A 347-nucleotide genomic window follows, 5' to 3' on the forward strand; every position below is an offset into this window, starting at 1 on the left:
AGGGTGGGTAGAGGGGTGGGAGGGGTGGGCAGCCACCCCGCCCGTCTACCCCCGCTCACCCTCTCCCCTTCCTCCAGAGGTGCTTCCTGACCACCAGTGGCCACCTGCCCGACTCCAGGTCCTGCTGCAGCAACTACAGCGTGGCAGCCCTGGCCACCTCGTCCCTCGTGGGTGAGCTCCGGCTGCCCCCTCCTGCCCTGGGGATCTAACCCTAGCCACTGGCGGTGGGAAGGTCAGGGCAGAATGGCAGCTGGAGGGACTGCAGCCCTGTTGGACGCAAGAGTTTTCTAAGCGCCCGGCTCCGTGCGGGGCTCTGCAGGACTTGGGGGTTCCTGCCCCTCGGGGGG

General features: G+C 68.6%; 1 protein-coding gene across 1 annotated transcript in view; it reads left to right on the forward strand.

Moving 5' to 3' along the window:
• The window catches only part of FAM131C (family with sequence similarity 131, member C), a 6,342-nt gene that overhangs the window by 1,847 nt on the left and 4,148 nt on the right, over positions 1 to 347 (forward strand). The window contains exon 3 of the mRNA XM_010846282.1: positions 78 to 171. Within this exon, the coding sequence (XP_010844584.1) occupies positions 78 to 171 (94 nt within the window). The remainder of the gene's footprint in view (positions 1 to 77; positions 172 to 347) is intronic.

The sequence above is a fragment of the Bison bison genome, unplaced genomic scaffold (genome assembly GCF_000754665.1).
Source record: "Bison bison bison isolate TAMUID 2011002044 unplaced genomic scaffold, Bison_UMD1.0 scf7180017848987, whole genome shotgun sequence".
Lineage (NCBI taxonomy): Eukaryota > Metazoa > Chordata > Mammalia > Artiodactyla > Bovidae > Bison > Bison bison.